Raw genomic sequence first — 23152 nt, 5'->3', positions numbered from 1 at the left:
AAAGTGCTACCTTCAGAGGGCCACTGACTTAATAATAATAATAATAATAATAAAATAATAGTTCAGACAGCGAACAAAAATTCTTCTAAAGTTACACATATAATTGTACTAATGGTAGAAGTTATCATGCAATACTAGTGGAATGGATCTGACCCTTACTGTCTGATATGTAGACATTGCATTCTATGACACAAGAATGAGGCCTATCTGGTTTTACATCCTGGGTGGCATAAATATGCGGTTTCAATAATACATGCATCCAATTATCAGGGTCACATAAACCATCTGCTTAGCAGCTTCCTTCAATGTCAAAACAGAGCATGTTAACCAGCTTGGGGAAACTTGTGGTGAAAGGGGCCTAAGGACACTTTGATCCAGGTGTGACAGGGTTCCTCCAAGCTTCAGTGGTCTGCCAACAACCTTGGCAACACATAACACGCCTTCTGTGTGGATTAAACAGGGTCAGCACACTGCAGGAGTTAAGTCTTGGACCCAGACCACAGCCAGACCCCCTGCTAGGCTCTGTCTACCATGAACTCATTGAGACACTGGCTGTCAAAACACCTGATTCGAAACTCTGTCCAAAAGAGAATTCCAAAAGTAGACAGCACCAATGATCAAGACATCCACTTAAAGTCAACTGTACAACTGGCATGTCACTTCAGACTACAATGTGTGAATATTTTATTAATACCATAACTTTCACAGGTGGTATTTGGGCATCAAATGCAAGTAAGACCATCAAGTCCATAGTTTTAATACCCGTCAACATGTCAAACAACTGTCCGTTTTTCCAGCCCCGATAACACATACTTCTATTGCTGTGTGTGTAAGCACTCAGCTATCAGAATGCCAGTTCCAATCACTATCCTTTCAGCAACAAAGAGACAAGGCAGTGCTTTAAAATATATACACGACATGCACATAATTGACAATATGCACAGCGATTACAGCATTATTGTTAATACGAGGAATGAAACTGACAGATCAAGTTCTGGGTAAGAAGGACGGAAAGATTAGTGACAGGCATATGAACTCATTAAATGATTTTCACGCGTTATGCGCACCAATATCTAACTACAACTGCTCGGGTAAGAATACATCATTTTAATGCCAGTGATGGTTGATCTGCGGGTGCTGTGTGCTAAATGTTAAGACAAAATGCACTACAGCACAATGATGAGATCTCAAGCTATGTAACTTAGCTCGCAAATGCAGCGCGTGGTGTCCAACGAATGTAAAGTAACGTTTTACGTCGTTGAGATAAAACCTACAAAACTACAAGATCGGCCTGGTTGTATGGCTGAATAAACTTTTTGATAATGACACACTTACCCTACAGAATTCCGTCTACAGAACAAGTGTAACCTTCTATCACTGTACATGCACCATGACTTTCCACATAGAGGACTTCCGCTTCCCGGTCGCGGGATAGACAACCACCCTGTTTCAAGTCCGGAGGGGAGTCTGAAAAACGAATACTCATGCACACGGGGATATTTATGACTTCGATAGGACTAGCATGCTAGGAGATGATTCGTGCATGTTTACAAATACTAACGTGTCTATTTAACGTCTTCGTATGAACAGAAACTCTCCTGACACCCTATTTACATAAACACCATCCCCCCATTGTGCTTTAAATTGTTAAGCTCCGCTGAAGGTGACCTTCAGTTCATCCGTTCATCATACATGCTGTTAGAGAACATGTGCATTGGAACTTGGCAACATCTTCATGGCCCATGACACGACACTTCACCGCCGCAACTTCTGATGCCTGTGCATGCACAAATTCGTTTTCCTTCTCAAACGCACTATCTTGCGGCCCACAGTGACGCGATTGCTTGCCGAAGCAGTGGCTTCGAAGAGCTAACTAGCAAGCTACCTAGCGGTAGCTACATCTATGGATAGCAAGGTTAAGCTGTGCAAGGTTTCTGCCGGCTAACGTTAGCTACCGGCTGTGACTGAGTAACATGCTGAAGAGTTGTTAGCCTACATGCCGTCTGCAGGTAATGTTAGCGAACCGCCAAAACCACAGGGATAACACTCCTGATAAGATGCAACATTAGTGTTAGCAAGTTAAGTTTCACGTTTGACTGATCGTACAAATCGGTGTACGTCAACTCCCATTAATTCAAATAGCAATAACTAACAGATCGTTATCTAACTACCTACTCTTACATAGTCATTTTGCTCCGTGCAATTCCTTCATTCAAACCCAGACCAGTAGTAACAGTTACCATTGACGATCACCCTTCAGGAAAGACTAAAATGCATGGCTTGCTTGGTAATGTTACGCATGTCTGACTGACATCAACATTAACTGAGCAATGTAATATTAACGTCAACGTTGGTGACTGAAGGCAAGTAGATGATGTCCTCGTAATAGAAGCTACTTCTAACGTCAGTTAGCGATCTTGGCCACAAAGACAAGTAAGGTTACAGAAGTCATTAAGTTAACTTGTCTCAACTGTGGTCAATAAAAATCCCCATAACATACTGCTGGCCAGTGACCAAATCGGACACCTGGTCGATCTAGAGGTATTAGCTGAAGTAGATGCTAACAGGGACTTTGATGTTACTTCACGTTACCCTTGTCGCTCTGCTGTAGCCAGCTTGCTATGCCTACTAGTGATACGTAACTAACGTCGTTTGTACCGTTAACCACAGCGTTTACGTTGGTGAGATTTCCAAAGAGCTAAACATTAAATGAACAAGGAATCAACCAACCACAGCCACAGGGATCCTTGAAGGATGTCTTGGTAGTCTCTTTGCTGTCCGGCGTGTCTCCTTCTGCGGGATCAACAGAGTTGCAGTTTGGAACTGACGCCGGGATGTCATCTGTCTTGCTCACCATGATTGTGCAGTCACTAGCCTCTCTAGGCGTATACTTTAGCAACAGAGGTCCGTTGCTTTGAGCCGAAAAGGAAATCTGACGGTTGTCCTCGATAAAGTGGTTAGCAAGCTACATGCAGAGGGTACGGTCAGTGGTACGATATTGCAATAACAACTCCACAGAGGAAGGACAGTTCCAGACTTGGCTGTCACACGTGGTTTCTCCTCCTCTTGACCTCTTTGCCTTTGTGTTTCGCCCCACCCCCTGAAATCTACGGAAAGTCTATTGCGCCAGTTCAGTGTAAATAACGGTGTCGACATGCCCCATACACAAAAGAAATATATTTGAAATATATTTTCAAAATATATTTTGGAATATATGCAAATATTCGAAATTGGCCCAATAAATATATTGTAGTTAATAAATGTTTTCATTTTTTTTTTTTTACATTTTTATTTATTTCATTTTAAATTTGAGTTCAGCTATGTTTGAGTTGACAGCTGTCCCCAGTTGTCCCTTGGTGGCCTGTGGAAACTTCTTCAACACTGCGTCTGGGGGTAGAAGGATAGACACTTTGTTTAGGTTTAGCTATTAGATGTGATCAGCATTTCCCAAAAGCATAGTTAGCAACTGCATTTGTTTCCTAGATACAGTATATCTAATAAACTGGCGTTGTGTAAATGTGTTTACATTACATTTCACATTGTAACATTATCACCACCTGACTGAATGTTAAGTAAATCAATTGGCATCTCAGTGCTTCCCGCTGCTGGTCAGTCTCATCCCTTCTGGATTTTCCACTGAGTGCACTTAGTTGGTGTTCAATATGAGACGACACTATTATGTTGAAATTCACACACTTTACAAGCAAGCACACAGTGCACGGCATGAAAGTGTACTGACAGAAGTACGCCATCTGAGTGATTTTTTGCTGCATTATTATTATATGCATATTGTTTTGTGTATGTACACTTACCAGCCACTTTATAAGGTACACCTAGCAAAAATAAATGCCGTGTAATACACCAGTCCTGCAATATATCCCTTTCATTGACTGAAATGGGGTGGTCAAAGTAATATAAATGTGTCAGTGGGCAATTCCAAACACAAAACTGTCACATCTATAACGGCAACTAAATACCATGGCATTGTGTTGGTATTATGTGTATGATGACAGTTTTGCGCGGAATTGCCCCAGTACAATCCAACAGCACCACAAACTAAAGCATCCTAAATTACCACACAGTTGAATCAACATCTTTTTAAACTAGTTTTTAACAAATACTGAATATTCTATCATTCCTGAAGCTAAGGTTTATGCAGGAGTGGTGTATTACAATTAGTTTTCGCTGGGTGTGCATAAAGTGCCCAATGAGTGAAGTTGTGGAATTCTACAAACTACAACTTACTTGTGTTGGCTCAGAAGGCTGGCTGATTATAAATTAGGTATATAATAATTTCCTCTCTGTGGACATAAAAGAAATGCAGGACTAACCCTTAATTTCAGTATCAACATTAATACTAAGGCAGCAAGGAGTTGTGGTTAACAATAGCTTAATAATTTACTTAATATGTATGGACATCAATTAATCCAAAATGAATCGTAAAAGAACCATTGCCATTAAATAACATTAATCTAAAAACACGTTGCTGACTTATCTGACTCAGGTATGTCCTGTGCCTGCAAAAATCTGCATAAATGTTGGTCTTTTGGGATTAAAAAGTAGTCCAGATTAGTTTCAAAAGAATACTCTATCAAAATCAAGTTTGACCACCTCCAAAGTGGGGAATGACAGAAAAAGTTTGATAACCACTGATATAGCTGATGTAATGTTGTAAAAAGTTTTTTCTTACATTTGTGGGGTGGTCCTTCCCAGACCAGACCAGAGAACTACAGTGTATAGCCATGTCTTCAAAATAACTCCACTATAACCTTGTGTTCAAGTGTAAAAAGTGTGTTACATGCAAAATGATGATTACATGTAATTAACTTTTTCTTCTGTGGCGCATCCTCATCTTCTTCTGAGGCATATCGGGAGATCGGTTTCGCTGCCCTCTTGGGTGCCAACTTTTGTGGCTCAACAACTTCCCGGACCATTCGTTCCAAAGTAGCATGGCGTTCTGCCGTATAAAGGTAATCATGGACCACCATTAAACAATTGTAATGACAAAGATTTTAAGCTAGACCTAGTATAAGCATAATAGTACCAAAGTCATGACATGGCATTGCATAGGTCTGGATCTAAGCAAATCAATCTAACTATAGTGGTGACCATAGGAGTGGCTTTCTTAATCTATTTTTAATACTTTTACACCATGGGTTCCCTCTGTAAAAGAAACATTTTGCTTGCTTTGCATTTAACTTCACAGCCTGCTGTTAAAATCCTTAAATTCAGGGACAGGGCAAAAAAAAAAACTTCACTCTTAACAGCAGCCTGCCAGCCTAGATGTGAAATATTCGCTGAGATTTTGTTTAAACGGCCAACGTTATAGCCAATATTTTAAAACAATTTATTAGGTAGAGATGATGCCACATGTCTACATGCAATGTTATTGATGTCACTTCGAAAGTTTGTTTTACGTTACAGTGAAGCCCTCGTGCATGTAGATGGAACGTCATGCGTCACACATACTGTAACCAAAGATCTTTGATTACTAGCTCCGCTTTAACCAGAGAATGTCTAATAGAGCATCACAGTCCCGCCCACAGGAGTTTCCGGAAGTAAGAATTCAATGCAATTTCTCCATTGACAGTTCGGGTATAAGCCATAAAAACTTAACTGCACATGGTAGACTCAAAACCAGCTACGGCTGTACTAAGCGATTGTGTATGCTCATATAGACGGCAAAAGTTCACGGGGCACTAACCTCGTTTTGAGATAAATTTCTTTTTTTCGCGATATCTTGGATAAGTACTTCATTACCCACAATCCTGAACAATCCCACAGTGATGCCTCTGATTGGTGGAAAGGCAGTTAAGATCATAGTTTGAAACTTTATCAGCGAAAATTATTGACAAAGATGGCGGAGTCTTTTACTGCCTATGGCGAAAATCTTAATGTGAATAAAAACTTTCTAGACTAACATTGGTACTTGTATCAACAAGGATTGTGGTTTATATATCACACGAACTTAGTCAGGGCCAAATACACCATCAAATAGAACACTGTAAATGCTAGTTTGAACACTTAACTTTTCAGGTAGCCGATAGGCTAATCATTAGCCTTTCAGACATTAAAATGTCATTATAATGCTGCTAACATTAGCCTACATGCTGCAACACAGGTATGAAATATATTATGTTTTAGTGACCTTGTTGTTTCTATGAACATGAATTGTTGTTTATAGGAAACATCAACTTAGTCGAGGCATAAAAAGCCCTGTATCCCCATTAAGTACTTAAACCTTTGAACTAGCTAGAGAGCTGATAGCACAAGCTGGATGCTACACTGCAGTAAAATGGTTAGCAAACCGTCCATGCCCCCGTGAATATTTCACTGTTTCAAGGACGAAATCAAGTGTCCAAAGGGGTGAAAACCACTTTAAATCGGGTCACATTATTGACTGTTGTGTGTCGAGGGTCAGCTTGTGGGTTTTGTAAGGGCCAGCATGAGGGACAAGACCTATCAAACCTACGAAGTTGTGTGGGGAGTTTTGCAGGGAGGTTGGTAATGCTAGTTAACATTAGCTAGGCTACTGTAGCCTTCATACTGTACGAGTCATATCATCAATTAACCTAGAAATACTTCTTCGTACATTTAATGAACATTTTGTGTAATAATTCACAGCAAGTTAATAAACTGAATATGGTGGTCCAAGAGCAGACCATGTACCGGTCCATGCATCAGGATGGCAGTCAGATACGAAGCACTGCACAATGTTGCTAACGTTAACGTTAACCGCTTTCTCACACACACACACGATAAAATACACGATGGTAAATATAACATTCAATACCAAAACACTATTATTTACACAATTACTCTTGAAATAACTGCTATTAACTATATAAAAATCACTGTTTGGAAAGGGTTCGCGTGCTGTCGCCGGTTGGAAATGATTTTGCGCTGGTTCGTGCTGCTTATATATTTTTCAGTGAGGCGCGGTGGTTTATGGGATGAGTAGTTCCTTCGCTCGGAAATGAAAATATGTACAGTCTTGTACCTTTGACTTTTTTTGGACTTTCTCTTCGTTTTTTCACTCGAAATGATATGTTGTATGCTTATGAGTTACGCCGTAGCTGATTAGCCTAAGACATGCTCTAAAACTCTTTAGATACGGATTTTTCCAAAACGTCAATGGGAGAAATGAATGGGAAATTTACTTCTGGAAACTAAGCTCTCTCGGAGGAGGGGCGGGACTGTGATGCTCTATAAGGGGAGAACCAGAGACGGTTGATAAAGCGAGACGATTCATAAGAGGGTAAATTCTGGCACGTTGTGACGTGGGGTTCGAAGCTGTCACGCCCATTTAGGAATCTAGCGGGAGGTCCAGTGTCTATGTATTCCTATGGGAGAAATGAACATTTTCACAGAATATGACCAATCCCTTAGCCCTACATTCAGCGATGTAAGTTTTGAACCCATTTTCTAGAAGCCACATGTCTCCCAAACATTCCGACATTGAAATTGTATTCTCAAAAATAGCTTTGTTCGTGACCTGTCACTGTCTCCTCAAAGCTCTGGTGCACAGCCACCTGTTCTCAGAGGCTCTAGACTCAGAGATGGTTGATAAACTAACCTAACATATTTTTTGCTAGAACTAGTAGACTACCACAAAGTTGCTGAACATATGTTATTTCAGGTTTGTTTGCAACAATATATAAGTTTAACCAAAGTTCTTAGCCGCTAGCTAGCTAGCGAACATTCCCATTCACTTTCCGTTTACTGTGCTAACGTTAGCTAGCTAGCTAGCTCGGTTAACAGGGCAAAATGAAATTATTCATTCCGTGTCCGAAAGAGTGTTTCATTGGCATCACACACAAACAATGACTGTAAAATAGTATACAAAATTATATGTGTTATTATTGCTTATTCAGAGAAAAGTTTATGATTTGACACACCTATTTAGGAGTCCGGAACTAGTGCCATTTCGTTCCATTGGTGAATCGTCTTATGATTCATCTTAGTTAACTATTCACCTTATTCCGCGCGCAAACATGGGGGCGCTAGCTTTTCCCACATTGTCTCCGAACTTCCAATTGAGCAGTACATCCAAAGATTGTTAAGGCGGAGCAAGATACTTCGTCGTAGTTCATGTCTATGGGCGCAAAATGGGGATCGAATCCTGTCAGCATAAAGAGCCATGTCGATGACGTATTGACGAGCGTAAGTTGCAACCGGCCAACAGCAGCGGCATAAATAACTGGCGCACACCTGATATAAGGTTGATTTTCTCCAGACTGGATTGCTCAAAAATGCTAAAAATGTACCTGAAATGTTCAGAAGGGTTTGAGGATTGTGAAAATGTGCCCGAAATTCACATTCCTAACTCTATAGAACCAAGACCTTAGCATATGTGGTGAAATTCTGAGCTATGCCCATCGACTTCAATGGAGCAGTCGCTGCCTCTGCTCTGCATAAAGGACCCCCCCTCGTGAGATCCGGGTTCCCGGAAGTGGCTCCTGATGATTATCTTGCTCCGCCTTAACAATCTTTGGTAAATCCATTGCGATACATTGAGATAGCAGAGCTCTATCGAGATGACTGGCATCATATATTATGGGTCATCCTAAAGTTAGGAACGTTTATTTAGGATTTTGGTGACTTAAGACATTTCTGTTATACAGCTTTCCTATCTGAAGTTAGGAAAAAACTGACTTTGGAGCGGCTGTTCTGTAAGTTAGCCTCTCTATCCTCTTCTGCCGTGTTATCCCAATGAAGCTAACTAGACGTAGCTAGCCGACCGGAAGTTTAAAGACAACATGGAATTTAAAAAAATGGGCGGGGCTGAATAAGGTGAATAGAATCTTTGCCAGAGATGGTTGATAAAGTTAACTATAGAATCTTTGGGAGAACTGCCACTCTCGGAAAACTTCCGGTTTCTGAACTGGTTGCAGTTCCTCCTGTGGTTCCACATGAGGGCGCTCGTCCACGAGTGCAGAATGCATGGAGGTCTATGGAGCTGTACCCCTCAAAATCCACTTTTCTCGGGTTATATTTTTTTTTCAAGTAATTTGAATATTGTATTCGAAAGGGGAGGCAAAGAAAATACACTTGGTTGAGTATTATATTTTTTTAAAGTCACTTAATGCACAATGCTAGCGTGTTATAGGCAACAAAGACCCAACTTGTAAGAAATCAAAAGGACACAAGTACTCGTTCATTTAACTTTTGACCTGTAACCCATGTTGAAGTTATACAAACTACAATCAAATCTGAGATTTGTCAACGACAATCAGGTGAAAGAGACAAATTTAGCCGTCTAGCTCCATTGACTCCCATTTATTCTGCACTCATGCCGATCGCCCCCAGTGGAACTCTGGTGGAACTGCAACCAAAATTCGGTACAATGGGACTTAAAGGAATTATCCGGAGTAAAATGCACTTTAGATCAATTTACGGATGATTGGGAGTACATACGTTGAGTTGACATCAAAATCATGTCATTCGGATGTGTTTTGAGAAAGTTCGATTTTACCGTTTTTAGTCAAAACTCGTTAGCGTGCAAGTGAGAAGGGCATATTATTTCGCCGCTACAAAACGCTATTTTTATACCTCTTCTACAGTTCCAAACAACATTACACTTACGTGGTAGTGAGTAGAGGGTCCCTAAAGCCAAACCGAAGTATCCCGAGGTCTTTATGTGGTCGGATAGAGAGTCCAGAATGAATTTCATCAAGCCAGTACCTTTCCGGAAATGTTGCCATCTTTGCTGCCATCTTTAGGGGAAAGTCCGTAGGAGTCGATTGCCAAGTGTGCTCTGGAAATTCACAATTTCATCGCCGTTAAAAAAAAAAAAAAAAAACAGTCCAGTATTTCTTTTGAAATTGAAATTAAGTTGTATGGACTGGAGGACTATGTTTTTTTTTTTGTTTTTTTTTAAACGGCGACGAAATTGTGAATTTCCAGAGCACACTTGGCAATCGACTCCTACGGACTTGGAACTGTAGAAGAGGTAGTTTTGTAGCTGTGAAATAATATGCCCTTCTCACTTCCACGCTAACGAGTTTTGACTAAAAACGGTAAAATCGAACTGTCTCAAAACACATCCGAATGACATGATTTTGATGTCAACTCAACGTATATAACTTACTCCCAATCATCCATAAATTGATCTAAAGTGCATTTTACTCCGGATAATTCCTTTAATATGGAGTGGCCAGTCTCTCCGTAGACGGGCTCTGGCTTTAGTGCTAACCCTCTCTGCTGTAACGTTAGCAAAAATCTAACAGTTAGCTAACGTTAACCTTAGCTGCTAGCCTTTTAAAATAGGAAATAACGTTCACAACACTAACGTTAACGTTGGGGAAAACACATTTAATCTTCAATTTAACCTGAACATGTTATGATTTATGAACTAAAAAAACTCACCTGCATTTTTTTTCACGACTGCCTGAGACTGGCCATCCACCTTTAGGAGCGGTTTTGCCCTCCTGCCACTCAACAGCAAATAACGTTATTTCTTCTTGAGAAATAAGTCCATCCATCCATTTATCCAAATCGAATCCCCTGATGTTGGTTACAGGGATGATGCTGTGCTTCCCCTTATCTGTGTCTTCAGTCCACTCAACCCAGGCATTACATTATTATATCTAACTTTAACTTACATGCAAATAAACTACCTAGAGCTAAAAACGACCGCTATGTGTGAGTTGTCAGTTGGAAGCAAAGATCCTAGAGCTCTAGAATCTTCAGTTTGAAGTTGGCGATCATATCGACACATGATTGGCCCACAGTCAACAAGGACGAAGCACGCACAAATATTACTACGCCGGTTCATTTGCCACGGAGTTAAGCTTGCGCCGACCTATACTGTAAATAAAAAAGCGTTGGATAGATAGATAGATAGATACTTTATTGATCCCCAGGGGAATTTGGATGAGTTGTTCCAAGAAATGAAGCGCCAGGGAGTGATAAATCGCAGTGGCATCCTGTATAATATGTATATATAATAATATAGAGGCTATTGTAAATGTATTGTATATAAATGTACAATAAATGTATATATTGTATATGAAATACTTTTACAGAATTTAATACAGTTATTTAATAGTGTGTGTATGCAGTGTTAGACACTGAGTTCTATCTATTTTTTAAGTGCACTTCACTGTTGAAGTGTCATTGTTATGCATCATAAATATTGTGCATATTTTCAATAATTAAACGACTTCAGGAAAGATGTAAAAAAATAAATAAATCTAATTGCACTTAGTGTTAGTGCCACCTAATATGGCCTAATAGTCCTAGCAACTATCTGTCATTTTACATTGCAGTTAAATATAAGTAGGCCTACAGTATTTATTATAGCTGTGTGTCATAATACAGCTGATATACTGTTGTGTATAGGGGAAAAGGGAATTACTATAATCAAAATACATTTTCGACCATTTAGCAAGCTAAACATTTTATGACCATATATTTTGTCATATATTTTACATTACATGTTATACATGTAAATATATTTCACACTTAACATCATATATTTTTGTTATATTTCAGAATATATTTCAAAATGATAAATATAAGTGAACAACAATGCAAATATATTTCAATGTATTTGGAATATATGCCACATATATTTTTGACACTTTAAAATATATTTCAATATATTTTTTTTCTGTAAGGGAAAGAAATCTGTTTTGATCATTATTAATAACAATAATAATTAATAATAATAACAATAACAACAACAATAATTAATTGTTCCAATATATGCTAGTGAAGAAACACGCAGCATACTGTTTTGTCAGTGTTAAGCTGTTTACTGCATATCTTGCCTGTGCAAAAACAACTACAATGCAAATTATTGCTAGAAAACAATACACAGACTTTGCATTGTATGAACTATTTTTGGTTATGATTCGGACCCATATCCATCCAAAATTACATTTTGAATGTCACATTACCCGTGTTCAATCAGAACTGGCTGAGTATTTATTGTCCATCACTTAAGAGGAAGACTGCATTCCAAAGAGCAACTGACTTAATCTTCAACTGAATTGCACATTTGACATAGGATGTGACAATCATAACATACATTTCTTAATGAAAGAATTCATATTAAACCAACAATTCAACCTATTCAGCATGAAGTTCTGTTACCAGACAACATGCTATTTTCCTCCAATATACCGTATTTTCCGGACTATAAGTCACACTTTTTTTCATAGTTTGGCTGGTCCTGCGACTCAGGTGCAACATATATATATATATTTATATATATGATTTTTTCCTCTTCATGACACATTTTTTGACTGGTGCGACTTATACTCCGGTGCGACTTATAGTCAGGAAAATACGGTACTTGAGGTCATTAAAAAAATCTCCCAGTAAAGAAAAAAAACAACTAAAAACCGTTCAAACACAATGTAACAAAGGAAAACGTTACAACATTTAGTCTTAATAATCAATGCAAAGAGCTTGCACTAAAAGCAGTGATAGAAAACTACATCTGCAAAAGAGCATATAAAGCTTCAGAAACAGTGCAACCATTTTAGTGCCTTCTTTGTGCAAGTCATGCAGAGATGTTTTCACCAGGCTGATTACTTGTTTACCAAAAAAAGAATAGTTTCAGCTGGATAGCCAGACCACTTAAATATCTGTAATGCTTTTTACACACCGTAAAGCCTAAGACATGAACTTCGTATGCCAACATGTAAAAACAACTCAAAATTCCTGTCCTAGAATGACCTAATTTGAACATATCAATCTGTGGAAAGACAGCTCCTCTGTCCTAAAAGACACCTGCTCTTTCTGTTACACTCCAGTCAGTCAGTGCAATCAGTCATTTCAGATTTCATCAAATAAAAACTAGTTTTCATTTGTGAGAAGAAACCAAAATTACATCATGACAAACTTTTACAAAATCCTGCATCCTTATGCATTTCTACATCATAATTAGTGTAGTAAGTAGTATCAAAATGATTTTCTTTAGTAATACGGATATAACTGATATGACAATCACTGACATTAGTATATACGGCCTAGTGAGTATATAAGGCTCTGTGTTCTATCATATATAACTGCACATTGATCAGCACACTCACACAGCACAAGATCACATCCTGGTCTAAGAAAACCATAACAAACCTAAATGGTGCTTGTATACCCATTCTGCAACTTGAGCTCCTGATGGTTATGGTTCGTATTGTTTCTGTAATTGCATTAATTGTATATTATAATTTAATGACTGCAGACCTGCATACTTGTTCATCCAGCTTTTGAAATACATAATTTTGAATACTTGTTTTCACTGCTGTCTATAAAAATGAGCGGTCATATCATCTTTGTCTGTGTCGAGACTTGTTATTGCACTGTCTAACCATTGGAGGGCATAATTTGTCAGTGAGATGAGAAACTGTTCATATTCATTCCTACAGGACTTGCTTACAGGGAGATTTTAACGCTACCTGAGATGACAATTTGTGCACTGGGCCCACAGTTGCCAAGCAGTGCGGATTTTAACCTCTGTAACAACAAATAAGATATAAGTTTAACAGAGTGAGTAGTAGCAAGCTTTTTTTTTTAATGGCATTGATGGTACCATAAACAAATTTTCTGTATGGTCCTTAATCCCTGAGGGCAGTCCTCCCATTATCACTATAAACACACAAACACACAGGGACACACATACATAAACAGTATTTGTGTATACACACTACACACTGACCCAATGTAGTGGATAACAGCCTTCTACTCAAGCCCATACAGCTGACGTGATAAACTGCACACACCCAGTTTTGAACTGCTGTTGTATCTCATCAAGGAGCCTTTCCGTGAGATATACATTTTTTTGCCAATTCAGTGGACATCTGCAGGATACTGCTGGCCTTTTAGTAACCACTGCTTTGTATAAAAGGCCACACTAAATGTACTGTCTGTTCAAACCACTACCTGACAAACAGCAAGTTAAGACAAGCAATCTAGCAAGAGTGAAACACTGACTTTAAAATGTTCAGCTGCACTGATTTCCGTAGTCAAACAAATTCGCCAGATGAAAACGTGTGTAAATGCTCCGGCATAAACACACCTGGAGTCTAGACAATTAAATAGTGCCAACCAATTACAGCCCATCTAATGCCGCAGCTCATCTAATGGAATACTTTGCCCAAGTCACCATTTCCATTGATTTCATGTTAAATTTTCTATCAGCACTTTTACAGTGTGCAACTTTTTCCTGTTTTGTGGGCTGTTGTTACATGTTGGTATTGTGACTATTGTAGAGGAGCTCCAGAAGGTCCACTGTTAGCATGAGGTGCTAACTAACATCTCCAAGGTCATAGGTTTGTCACTTGGGTGCACATGAGTACACACACTAATGAGAATGTAAAGTTCTCAGGCACTGTGCCGGAACTCAGGCATGAGCTAGGTTGTTTTTGAAATATTGTTTTAACCCTTAAGATCTACACTGTACTTTAAATTGCTGGAGAGCACTGTCCGATGAAATTAATAAAATTGGTGAAGTAGGCCCATTACTACCTTACTTCTTCGGATACTGCCCTCAGACACATTCTATTTCTTCAGTAATGCCAGGCCGAGGGCTGATGTACTTCGGAAACAGTTTGACTTTGTCTTATTTGTAAATATTACCACAATAGCTGAAATCTAAGGCTGTGAGTCACTGAGGACCTGTAGCACTCCCTGTCATGTCACCAACAAACAGGAGAAAGAAGCTGCAACTCTGAACTGGACATGTGCTGACCATGTGGACCAAATAAGCAGGATATCAGTCTAAACAATAAATAATCTAGGCCAAAGTATTGCCTTGAATAAATTTAAATCTTTTAAAATTACATAAAACCTACCATACAAACATAAAGGATTCATATTGCAAACAATTCTCTAATAATACATCAAGGTGCAAGACCGAGGTAAACAATATAAACAGAAGCAGTCCTTAAGATAATGTAAAGAGGTGGTTATTTAAAGCAGGTTGTTTATTCCGCCTTGCTTTCAGCAGCAATGGTGGCAGTTGGAGGTGGCGCTACCAAGATTGGGGCCACCCGGTCTGGGACCTCTGCACCCACCATATCCTCCATGGCCTCCAGAGGCAGTCTGAGCGCATGGCGGCTCCGGGCCCTGTGTCTGTGCGGGTAGAAGAAGAGTGCCGGGTCGGGCATGGCTTTGGGCTCCTCAGGGCCCGTCACCTTCTCGCGCGGCACACACTCTCTGGCCCGCTCAGCCCGGATGTGCGTCGCGGAGTGCTTGCTGCCACCGCTGCGTCGCTTGGGCTTCGCCACCACGCCACTGGGGCCAGGTGAAGGGGATCCCGTGGGTTCCTGAGGGTCGTGGTGAGCGACCCGTTGCCTGTGGTGGTGGTGGTGCTGCTGCTGTTGCTGCTGATGCTGATGTTTGAGTTTCTTTCTAGCCGAGTGCAGCTGCATAGACAGGTAGGTGGCGGCCTCCGTTTGCTTCTGCAGTTCGGTGGTGAGCACGGTGGTGCGGTGGCTGTGCTTCTTCAGGTCCTCCAGGAAGCTACGCTCCTTGTCCTTCAGGCTGGCCCTCAGGGCGCCCACCAGCGCCCCCTTGTGGCTCAGCTCCTTCTGCAGCTCCTCCAGGGTGCTGTGCTGCTTGGCCAGACGCCCCTCCACCTCCCTGCAGCGTCCCTCCAGCATCTCCTCCTCCTCCAGCACATCTGTCTCACACACATACACACACACACACACACCATGCATTTACACACATAAGTACACAAACATGCATACACACAAACACATATCAGCAAATGCACACAGTTGCAAAAACAAATGTATACACACATGCATGCACAAATACATACAGCACATGAGTACATTGAAACGTACATGAGTGATGTGCACAACACCTTAATAGGCAATAATTGCCATGTATGCATCGTGCTCCACAGACTACAGAAAGCAAACAACAGACCACGTCCCCTGGGGACACAGACAGCAGTGGACAGATGTCACATATGATCCCATCAATCAGGGCTGTGTGCAGCAGACGATCCAGTCTGCACAGGTTTTCAGCTCACTGTGCCTTGAAAGCACAAATCTGACTGATGCACGTGTGGAAAAACAGACAAAAGGCAGAGGCAATGGATTGAGCACTTATATGGGTGGGATTACAGAATTCACAGGCAAATCCCAACCAGACTATGTGAACTATGGCCACTGTAGCAATTGCCATCTGGCAGGGGTCATCTGCAAAATGCCCAGAATTAGACTCAGCCAGTCATGTTGCCACAGATCAACATAGTATGTGATGAAGAGTCAATGTCCTCATCGGCTTTTTGTCTGTAAACACTCCATTTCAACTCACAGTAATGGAAAACTACACAGCTAACCATATCCCTAATGATGCATGTTATTTTAAGACTACTTAAGCAACATAACTGCAAGAGAGCACAATAAGAGCAAATCCATCTGGAAAAAAACAACCCTAAATATTGTGTTCATTTGAAGACAAAATATTTTACTGTCCATCCTCAAGAGGAATTATGTAGGGGCTTATCAGGGCTGACCCAGTTTACACAAGAAAGGCATGATATAACCTCAGGAGATACAAAATGGAAGGAATATCAAGGACCAGTAAATTAAATATGAGAGACAGATGGCTACTGTCATTTAGGTATCCTCAATCTGCACAATGCAATTACATGACTAATAGCTCAATTTAACAGCGTTCAGTAGGTTTCCCATCTCTCCGTGACTCACCAGAGGCACCATGATGGAATCAACATCTAGGCTCCTTATAATGAGGTCCTTGGAGCATGACAATTACCATCTTAGAGACCGCATCCCAATTTCAGCTAATCTCATAATCTGTTTGACCCCAAAATGAAGAAAACCAAAAGTATTTTCTGCGGTGCCTCATGTCTCTCAGCTCTCTCATCCCAGCACCTCTCTTTGGTTGGGCTCAGGCCAGGGCTGGTCACTCTGGCGCTTGCTTTACACCCCCCCTACTACACCTGCCCACCAGAGTGGATGACCACAGCAGAGATGAGGTCATCCACCCAGTATGGAAAATGTAACACAATCTGATCATCTCTCTTGCTCACTCACTCCCCGTCACCTCTGCCCCCACCCCCAACCCTCTCCTGATTCCGGCTTCTCTTCTTTTCCTGTAGTGACTGGCTTTCACAAATGTAGTTTTTCTAACTCCTTCTCTTCTCACCCACCCATCTGCATTTGTCATCTGTGTCTCTATCTTCTCTGATCATCCTCTCTTTCTCTCTCTCTCTCTCTCTCTCTCTCTCTCTCTCTCCCTTTCTCTTCTTCTTCCCCCCCACCCCTTGCTCTGCCCACCTCTTCAGTCTCAGCATAAAAAACAAGTGGTAATTGGATACCCCCAGTGGGACTGCTCGGAAAACGAGAGGACAGGACGAGAAAACTGTGCATCGATCTGTGGGGGCAGGAGTCGGGGCTGTGAGGTGGGAGGGAGGGAGCGAGGGATGGAGGGAGGGATGGACGGATGGATAGAAAGAGGAGGAGAAGGGGATGGTGATGGTGGGATAATGAGATGTCGGGCCATGGACATGCTGAGTCTGTAAGCTGCTGTAGGTCCAGTTCCCCCAGTTTTTAACAGAGTTTTAGCTGTGGAAACTAGGAGGTTTGTGAAATGAATTTAGTGTCAGATGATATCCTATGAAATTTGGGCATTACACATAAATCTGAAGTTAATCACCACACAAGCAGCCCTATCGACAGTATGTGAGAGATTATCTGAAGCTGTGTCTCTTTTGAAGCCTGGCATCATTTGCACTGTTATTGTTAGAGTATTACACCAGGGGCCTGTACTACGAAGCGGGGTTACTGGCTTATCTGGGTAACTTTGAGAGAAACTTGATCACATGTGGCGTAACTTCCCGATTAACCCGTACTACGAAAGGTGGATAGGTTTTAACCGAGGTATGCTGCCATGGCAATTTACGCTGCATCTCAAACCTGCTCCGAGCAGGTTATGTTCTTGGTTAACCCGAGGTTTCCGAGGGAGAGAGAGAGAGAATATATATATATTATATATATATATATATATATATACTTGTTGAATCGTCCGGGTATATATATATATATATATATATATATATATATACCCGGACGATATTCTCTATGAAGATTATATTCTCTATATAGATTAGGAATTCGTTATCTTTGTCAGATGATCTAGGCAGAAGTCTCTAATGTCACCCGTCATAGCAATTACTTGGACATTCATGTATTCCATCTAATTGGTGATGCTGAACATCTGAGCAAGAATACTGTATGTCCGAAAATAAATCGGATATAGGCCTAGCCTACAGTATGTTGAACATCTGAGCAAGAATAGCCTAAAATAAATCGGACATAGCCTACAGTAGGCCTAATAAATTAAAATCACCATTTTAACAAACTTGTTGAATTGAATGTCATATTACTGTACCCTGCACATAAAGGCTACACATTTCCACAGCACCAGAATCCGACCGAATGCCTCCCTCAACCCCTTCCATAATCGGCCTTCCACTATTATTTGCGATGGCAAACTCCTCTGCTACTGTAACTCTGCTACTCTGGTGCCTTACAGTAGTGTTCAAAGACACCTTTTTCTTGTTAGCTGTAAAACAGAGGCCAAGTGAAGGCTATAAGCATACTAGGCCTACATGTTTTCAGAATTAAGAAATATTAATGCAAGCTATGACTATATAAACCACTATTCTGAATAATGTGTTTGTGTTTCATTTTCACCTGCTGCCATGTGCGTTTGGCAATGGTGTTGCAACTGAAATGTTCACAGGATTAGGCATACAGTCAATGGGGGCTACTTAAACATTCAATTATCCTATTACTGTAATCTATATGCCCACTTCTAAATTGTGTTGCATCAGTAGGCATTTCTATGAACTCAAAATAGGCAATTTAATTATTTCAACTCATTTCATACATTCCGCAAGCTATTAATCCTCCGTAACACATATTTGAAGAACATGTGGAAATAAAACTTTACTTTTAGGCATTTAGGCTACCCGATCTGCAATACGTTGCCAACAGCCTTGCCTTGCTTTGTTCACTGCCGACGTATTTGATTTTTGTCGTAGAGTGGGTTTTAATTCCTCATAACTTGTCATAATAATTGTGCATTCCTCATCCGTAAAATAAGGTGATCGCGTCATCACTGAAAGTGGTGACTTGTGCTGCAACCCACCCCTTTTATGTGAACGCGCACAAACTCCAATTAGGTTAACCCCGGCTCAACAAATCAACTTCATAATCAGCGCCGTAGTACCGATTAACACCACTTAAGATAACCAGGTTTTGTCAACCCTGGTTTAACAAAGTAACCCTGGGTTACATCTGGGTAGGTAAAGCTCCCTTCGTAGTACAGGCCACAGATGTCATAGCTTGGCTGCCATTAGTGGCCATCTCATCATCTGTCCCTGATTCACCAGCCACAAGAGCAAGAACAGGGAGATGAAAACAATAGTTGCATGTAGGTTCGCATCGGTCTTTCCACACACTGAGACAGAGCCAACACATTCACAACACAAACAGGTATAGAAAGAAACATTTTGTGCCCACCTGCTTGTGATCGTCCTGGTGGCTTCGATTTCAGCTCACAGGTCAGCTCTATAAAGACACCGGTAAGACAAGAGAATAGGGTGTTTGCCTTATAGTACACAATATGAATATACTGCACTAGTGCAAAAGAATTTCAGCAGATCTAGGTTGTCAATTTAACTGTGCCAGTAAATTTATAGAAATGTGGTGTTGCATCATTTGTTGACAGAGGTTTTACATTCAAGATAGCTGACACAAAGCATAATCTAATGAATCTATTTAACTTCAGGATACAGAACTAAGCAAGTTATGTTCCTTTTCAACCTAGGTTCTGTCCAGTTGCCTTTTTATGGCTGTGTTAAATTGGATTGCATGCTGGCTTTGTGGTGTGTTGAATCACACTAGATAGTATTTCTGATCGCTCAGCAGTCCCAAAGCAGGAGAGATCTTTATCACTCTTGGCCTTCCCTGCAGCACAGCACTGAAAAAAATAAACATAAAAAGGTTTTCACCAGGGGAAAGAAAAAGAGAGAAAGAGAGAGAGAGAGCGAGAGAGAGAGAGAGAGAGAGAGAGAGAGAGAGAGAGAGATCAGCAACCTTCATCCCTCTCTGCTGGCTCAGTGCATCCTCACCAGAGCTGCAGGGGCAACAGATGAGGCCTTATACCATATGACTCAAAGCAAAGAGGGAACAAAAGCCTCTCACTGCCAGGAAGCTATTGACCCATGGTTCTCTCTCTCTCTGTAGTCCCTTGTTGCGTGTGGGAACCGCATCACCTGCCATCACATCCAGACTTCAGACAGGAGATTACACTGCAGTCTGGCGTAACCTGGCCAGCACAGAGGGCTAGACACGTGGCCAGGAGGCCTGGGCTGGGCGTGGTGCGCGCCTCTGTAATGGACGCTGGTGGCACGGGAAGCCAAGCGCATGTATCATTCATGTAGCACGGCGCTGTGCAGCCTCTTAGCCTCTGCCATGTGTTTGTGCCGCCGGGAGGGAGAAAGTGCTCAGCGTGAGGTGCCTCTCCCACACGGACCTGAAAGGCATAAGCTCCTCTCACCCTCAACCACAACCACAGCATGCAGTATAACACGCACAGGAGCAGGATAGTCTGGTGGAATACATACAGCCAGATGACTGTGGATACTGTGACTGTGGCTAACAATGGTGTAATAATTGTAAGGTGGGAGAGGATATGTATGAGAAACTGGTGGGTCTTTGTGAGTGAGTGAGTGAGTGTGAAAGTGTGTGTTGTGTGCATGTGTGTATTTGTGGGTGTGTGGGTTTGCTCACAACTGTGTATGCAGCAATATGTGATTGTGTGGGTGTGTGCATGTGTGTGTGTGTGACTGCTGATATGTTGTTGATAACCTTTTTATTATTTGGGATAATAACTGCAGAGATACTGTGCCGCATTATCTCCTTATGAAAAATAAAAGCAATCCCCTCTGCATTAATGGCTCTGCAGCAGAGACAGTCTCCATTAGCTCCACTGTTTTAATTCCCTCAGACACTACAGGCACTGTGCTTTCAACTGACTCTACTACTGCATACATAAGCACTGTGGATGTGAGGGTTGCTATAGGCAGGAGACAGAATACATCTACGAAGAATACTAATGTACCTGATTGGGTGATGGTGGCAACAAATTGTGTGTATGAGTGTGTATCAGTGTATTACGTGTGCTGTGAGAGACACTGTTTATGTGTGTGTGCTTGTGTGTTTGTGTGTGTGTGTGTGTGTGTGTGTGTGTGTGTTTACGTGTGCTGAGAAAGACACTGTTTATGTGTGTGTGTGTGTGTGTGTGTGTGTGTGTCTCCATGCAAGGCACATCACTTTGGCTGACTGACCTGTGCAGCGCTTCTCCAGGCTGAGGATCTCCAGGTGCAGGCCATGCAGCAGTGTGAGCTGCTCCTGCCGCAGAAAGGTGATGCTCCTCTCCACGCTCTCCACCTGTCGGGCCAAGGAATCGCTCTCCATGATGGCCTGTGTGCTGCCTACTGCACAAGGACAAATTTGGGGAAACTGAAATGAAATGTGTTGCATCTCACTCGGCTGCATACCAGTATGCTGTATAAATACATTTGTGATGCACAGTACAAGAATGCCCCATCTGTCTTAACCTTTATGGAGCCATGGGAAAACAGCTGGAATTGCATCGCTGTCTGTTCCGTACTGTCAACATCTTGCAAGTTTGAGTATAAAATGTGTGTGTATAATATATCTGAGAAGTACTATCAGGGAACAGCTTTCACCAGCGTTTTGGAAAGTTAGTACAGTCCAATGGAATTCACGGAAAGTAGGCCTGTACAGTTCCATTAACTAAATTTAGCATCACAGCAAGATCACAACTGAAGGGTGCCAAGGCTAACTTTCTCAATTCTAGGCCTGGCAGCTGTATCAAGTCTAATGTGAAAAAAAATAATAGCAAATGTTACTTCACAGGGAATCTAATAGTATAAGACAGATTCGTTGTCTATAATTTGGTGTCAACATCAAGCACACAACGCTTAAAATCCCAAATTCTACACAAGAGCGTAAATTAGGCTTTTTACATACCGTTGTAGCCTATCACTTTTCTTGTTGACAGCGTCCTTCACAATTATTCACTGGTTCAGTGTATTCAAGGATTTAGTATATTCGAAATCCTACAGCCAGAATATTTTCTAAAAGATGGTCGCATGATGCCTTTTGGAGACGCCTGTACAAGGAAGTGAGGCGCAGCATCAATCGATACGCCTCCAATGGCACATCAACCTCCCAGCATCCGTGTACCTTCAATTGCCTGAAAAATCTGATGATAGTGTCGTTGCTTTACCAGAATGTTTCAGCCATGACTAAATATTAAGCATTATACTGTCACAAAAAAGAACCTCCATAAATCCTCCATGAACCATCCGCATCCCTCCGCACTTATTTTGGACACGTCCTGTTTCCTTTGCTACAGATGCCTAGTGCACAAAGATGGGACGACAACAACGTATCGTGACCGGAACGCACGAGACGATTTCTCCACAGCGGAGTGGCTGATTGGACACGCAGCAACTCCTCCCACACTCCTATGATCGATGGACCTCCCTATTACAGTGGTGCAGACTGAGCATTTACTTAAAATGAAGAGTTAGCCAAATACAGTCTGTCACCATTTAAGCCCTTGGAGACTCGATTGGAAGGGTACATAGCGCTCTACTAACCCTTACGAGTATGTGTGTGTGTGGGGGCGGGGCACTGTGTATGAGTTTTCTCAATATATGTTATAAATGTTTTAAAACACATAGCTTATAGGCCTACATTTTTAAGTTTTCACTTAATTAACTTATTTAGTGAAATATGCTTATATGGTGTCTCTAACAGTCATGTTCATCATCTTGTCATAGGCTAGGCAACAACTCAACAAGACTGTTGCAGTCAGTTTTGCCAGTTATTTTTAATTCAGGACAGGGTATGTGCCATCCTAAGTTAGGATTCCTAAGTTAGGAAATTCTTAAGTTAGGATGGGTAAGTAATGGCCAAATTCCTATCTTAAGTTAAGATAGGATTTTTTCCTAATGCAGTTAGGAAACATGCTTCTGTAATACCAAAAATCCCAAATGCCATCCTAAACTGAGATAAGATAGGATTTCAGAGTTAGGAAGTTTCTGTAATGAGGCCCCTGGTGA

The 23152-nt window shown here is 41.2% G+C and overlaps 2 protein-coding genes across 7 annotated transcripts in view; both read right to left on the bottom strand.

Moving 5' to 3' along the window:
• The window catches only part of cluha (clustered mitochondria (cluA/CLU1) homolog a), a 28955-nt gene extending 18288 nt beyond the window's left edge, over nt 1-10667 (bottom strand). The window contains exons 1-4 of one of the 5 annotated variants that reach the window (XM_042063274.1): nt 10369-10667; nt 4691-4957; nt 4246-4301; nt 2731-3387 (exon numbers count right to left, since the gene is read on the bottom strand). In XM_042063274.1, the coding sequence (XP_041919208.1) occupies nt 2731-2857 (127 nt within the window). In that variant the 5' untranslated portion in view covers nt 2858-3387; nt 4246-4301; nt 4691-4957; nt 10369-10667. Of the gene's footprint in view, nt 1-1335; nt 1710-2730; nt 4958-10368 lie in introns of those variants that run through there. The other 4 variants (XM_042063275.1, XM_042063273.1, XM_042063276.1 and 1 more) reach the window with 4 other exon arrangements.
• A 1607-nt stretch (nt 10668-12274) lies between these two features.
• On the bottom strand, nt 12275-22576 carry si:dkey-54n8.4 (coiled-coil domain-containing protein 92). 2 transcript variants are annotated; one of them, XM_042064585.1, is made up of 4 exons: nt 22053-22576; nt 21344-21490; nt 19515-19562; nt 12275-15631 (listed from the first exon to the last, which is right to left on the bottom strand). In XM_042064585.1, the coding sequence occupies exons 2-4, from the start codon at nt 21471-21473 to the stop codon at nt 14934-14936; spliced, it is 876 nt and encodes a 291-aa protein (XP_041920519.1). In that variant the 5' UTR covers nt 21474-21490; nt 22053-22576; the 3' UTR covers nt 12275-14933. The 2 variants fall into 2 exon arrangements, with proteins under 2 accessions (XP_041920519.1, XP_041920518.1); XM_042064584.1 differs by having other exon boundaries at nt 21344-21493; nt 22053-22515.
• Nucleotides 22577-23152: the final 576 nt, after the last annotated feature.

The sequence above is a fragment of the Alosa sapidissima genome, chromosome 15 (genome assembly GCF_018492685.1).
Source record: "Alosa sapidissima isolate fAloSap1 chromosome 15, fAloSap1.pri, whole genome shotgun sequence".
Classification (NCBI taxonomy): Eukaryota; Metazoa; Chordata; class Actinopteri; order Clupeiformes; family Clupeidae; genus Alosa; species Alosa sapidissima.
This window is presented reverse-complemented; position numbering and strand designations above follow the sequence as displayed.

Coding starts and splice junctions, on each gene's coding strand:
- si:dkey-54n8.4 (XM_042064585.1), bottom strand. CDS start 21,473: ATGGAGAGCGATTCCTTGGCCCGACAGGTGGAGAGCGTGGAGAGGAGC. Junction 19,563..21,343: donor CCTGGAGAAGCGCTGCACAG/GTCAGTCAGCCA, acceptor GTGTCTTTATAG/AGCTGACCTGTGAGCTGAAA. Junction 15,632..19,514: donor ACCAGGACGATCACAAGCAG/GTGGGCACAAAA, acceptor TGTGTGAGACAG/ATGTGCTGGAGGAGGAGGAG.